At 48.1% G+C, this 3743-nt stretch overlaps 1 protein-coding gene across 5 annotated transcripts in view; it reads right to left on the bottom strand.

Annotated features, from left to right (window-relative positions):
* Positions 1–3743, bottom strand: part of Farp1 (FERM, ARH/RhoGEF and pleckstrin domain protein 1) — a 241672-nt gene that overhangs the window by 180978 nt on the left and 56951 nt on the right. For all 5 annotated transcript variants that reach the window (XM_031362792.1, XM_031362791.1, XM_031362796.1 and 2 more), the window contains exon 2: positions 2063–2256. In XM_031362792.1, the coding sequence (XP_031218652.1) occupies positions 2063–2233 (171 nt within the window). In that variant the 5' untranslated portion in view covers positions 2234–2256. The remainder of the gene's footprint in view (positions 1–2062; positions 2257–3743) is intronic.

The raw sequence follows: 3743 nt of genomic DNA, 5'->3' as shown, positions 1-3743 counted from the left end.
TAAATACTTGTGTGTGTGTGTGTGTGTGTGTGTGTGTGTGTGTGTACTTTATGTGCATGTACAGGAACGAGCATGAAAGCTAAAGAACAGCCTCATGGGTGCTCCTCAAGGGTCATCTACCTTTATTTTGAGACAGAGTCTCTCACTGGCCTAGAACTGACCAACTAGGTTAGGGTGGAAGGCCAGTGAGCCCAAAGGGTTCACTTATAGGACACACTGCCATGACAGGACAACCCTGAGATTACAAGGACACACTGCCAGGACAGGACAACCCTGAGATTACAAGGACACACTGCCACGACAGGATTTTTTTAAGCATGGGTTCTAGAAGTCCAAGACAGGTCTTGCGCTTGTATTTTCATTTCTCTGCTATGGCTCCAGCCCCCAAAATAATTTTAAAAGATGAAAATACAATTCTGTTATTTCATAGTGCCGACACAATGTCTACTCAGACGGTAGCTGGGTGTGGAGCTGTGACCTTTGCTTTTTATGAAGAATCACAGCTGGATGCTACATAGTGATCGCACAGCCTTCGCACACAGCATTTGATAGCTCCTCTACCCCAGCCTGCCCAGGAACACCATTTAACAGAGAGTACTGCTGGAGCCCGGGTTTCTAGGAGCAAATAGGAAAGAGAAACTGAATATTTCACCAAACCAGTCTGGCAAGGCAGAGAGAATCCTGGGAAGGAGAGGGAGGGCCTCAGGTCCAGAAGGCAGAATTCGCAGCGGGTGGCAGGTGTTTTCCCCCCAGTGTACTTCACAATGCCAGAAATTAGCAGTGGCTTTGTTCACTGGAATATGAAGTCCTAGGCCAAGTCCTTGAAAGATGAAGTCCTCAGCAAGAAAATTATAAAGGTTCAAAGGCCGTCGTTCTCAACGTGCGATAAAATTGGTAGTTTTAAACACAGCCATTCTGAGGTTTATCTTTCCCTGAGACACTTAATTCACACTCCCTGAACAATGTTCTGTGAAATAAATATAATTTACTGAATCATATCCCATAAATGATTAAATGATGGGTTACACCGTTAACGCCGACTATTAAGTTTCAGGCACCCTCGCCAACAGAAATAATGAGCAGATTGCCTCCACTCTAAAAACAGGTGTGTTCCAAAAGGCTGTCTGAGTCGGTTGCCCCAAGTTCAAGGCTGATTGTGGTCCTCCACCATCAACAACTGACACAGGGGTGGGCAGCCATGGTAGAACACAAAAGATTAGACACGAGGTGTGCAAAAGCCTCTCTGGCTGAAGTCAAGAAGTGCATTCTCTGGTCTGGGGGCGCCACGGGCTACAACCCCGTAATTGTTCATGACGCCTTAATCTCTAGTAAGAGATGCTTGAGCAAGAGGTTGTAAAGAGACTGGGGCAGAGCTGTCAACAACAGCATGAGGGGCCAAGAAGCTCAGACAAAGTGGGGAGCAGAGGACTCGGACTCCTCCCACTCCATGGTTCCTTTCCTGGCCCCTGTGATGTGGGGGTGGTGCTCTTGTTCCACAGGCATCAGGTGGAAAGTCTGGGTCATGGTTTTTGAACTCTCCACACAGGAAGGTGTGAGCTCACTTGCTCCCATTTCCTCATGTGGAAATGTATGCAGGGAGCTCTGACAGTTTCTCAGGATGGGCCCAACGCATACAGCCTGGGCTACCAACAAATTAACCGGCAACCCACTGAGAGAAACGCTCTTCCTTTCAATGCAAATGTTAACGCATATATTACATGTCTTTAGATGTCATTACATGACATAACATATGCTAATCAGTTATTCCTGATCCATATATAGGCATGATATATATAGTATATAAAATACACATCCAGTGACATCTATTTGTGTACGGGAAGCCATAGAAAAGCTCCAGCTAAGCCATCCATGTCACTGCATCGGGGTGGCCCGTGTGCAGATCTGAAAACCAGGTCCCTCAGAACCAGCAATGTCTACTGGGAGTAAGGCGTGAGATGCCGGAGCACACAGACCCTCTGGTACACCTCACTTCACTGTATCATTGATGGCCATTTCAAGTTACCCAACCCCCGCCTGGACACCTCCACAAGCCCTGGCTTACTGGAACTTCGAAGGCCTCCTGGGTGTCATCCAGCATCTGGATTTTGACGGTCATAAGTTTTCCTGAAGGTGTGGGTGGTGCTTTCTGTCCTCGTTCCAAGGTGCTGATCCCCGAGTTCTCTGGGGCCCCCAGACGCGATGCTGGGGTGAGCTTCTGTTCTATTTCTCCCATGATGAGAGTAGCTTATATAATATCTGCAGGAGACAGTAAGAGAGAGAAAGGCATCAGGAGAAGGGGTTTTTCTGGCAGTGTTTTCTCCTCGCTTTGAATGTCCCCAAGCTACAGCAGCTAGCGAAGGGAGGCCTCCTCGCACCCACCACACAGCAGCCTCTGGCTAGCCGCCTGAAATGTCACATTTACACATTTGAGCCTTTCTGCATGCTGTCCATTTGCATTTTTGCATACTGTATATTTTATTCTAGTTCCATGGTCAGCTCTTAATCATTCACACTATGAACTCAGCTGTGTTCCTCTCTATTCTTCGGTGTCACCAATAACCAGGCTGTACTTTCCACACCTGTAAAGTGGGGTAGGAAGACGAAATGAGACCTGGGCTCTATCATTAAAACCCACTAATTATCCTGTAGGGACTTGGTCACATAGTAAAGAATGTGGTCATTCTAAAGATGAGAGGGTATAGCACACAGTAAGGCTCTCTCTCCAGCTGATACTCAGAGGAAATAAACACAGAGAGACAGAGCCACCAGACAGAAAACCCCAGACAGGAAGCCTGCTGGGGCTCTGCTCTCCATTCCTGAAGTTCATTTTGATGATGAGAACTTCACCCTTCACTTCTTTCTTGCCACCCAAACCTCCAACTACCCCCTTTCCCCAAGAAGCCACTGTGCACACTGTAACTTTCAACAAAGGCATTGTCCTAACAACAAACTACCCTCACATAAAAGCCCACCCTTCCCTGAGGAGAGCCTGCCTCTGCCCCCTCCTCAGTTTGGTCTCAGAGAGGCTTGAACACTCTCCCTTCACCTGGAAGATTCTTTAATTGCTTTAAACATCAGTTCAAATGTCACTTCCTGGACACTGGGTACAGAGCTTGGGTGCTACTGTCTACTCTGAGCTCATGATTTGAGCCAAAGTCACTCCATATGGCTGAGCCAGCCATCTTGTTTGCCCACCCCACCCCTAAAGAGGCCCTAATCTCAAGTGTTCTCTGTACTTCAGTCCCTACTGAGGCCCAATTTAGTACAAAACAGAGCTCAAGATGGCTACTGAATGACAGTCAGTCAGCAGGGCAGCTAGCCACCCAATAGCTGCAGATCCCGTGTCACCAGGGCACACAGGAATGAAATGTCAGTTCAAGATATAACAGTTAAGGGAGGTTGGGGGGAGGTCCTCCATCCCAGAAGAGGGGAACTGAACTCTGTTTGGCTGCAAACCTCAGGAAGATGTAAGATAATGTGGGCCTGGGAGGATGGTTGTTGGTAAAGAATGCGCCAGACTCATCCCCAGCACTGGAGAAGCACTAGAGGATCCTTGGAGCTTACAGACTAAGCACAAGCAGATCAGGGAACTGCAGAGTTATAGAGAAGGAGCTGCTAGAGAAGGAAAGGGAAGGTGAGAGAGGGAAGGGAAGGAAGAAGAGAGGGAGAAAGGGAGTGGGGGGGAGAGAGGGAGAGAGGAGAGGGTGGGAGGGAGGGACAATGGAAGACAGGAAAGGAAGGAT

Source organism: Mastomys coucha, unplaced genomic scaffold (genome assembly GCF_008632895.1).
Source record: "Mastomys coucha isolate ucsf_1 unplaced genomic scaffold, UCSF_Mcou_1 pScaffold9, whole genome shotgun sequence".
Lineage (NCBI taxonomy): Eukaryota > Metazoa > Chordata > Mammalia > Rodentia > Muridae > Mastomys > Mastomys coucha.
The sequence above is the reverse complement of the archived record's forward strand: the minus strand, read 5'-3'. Positions and strand labels throughout refer to the sequence as shown.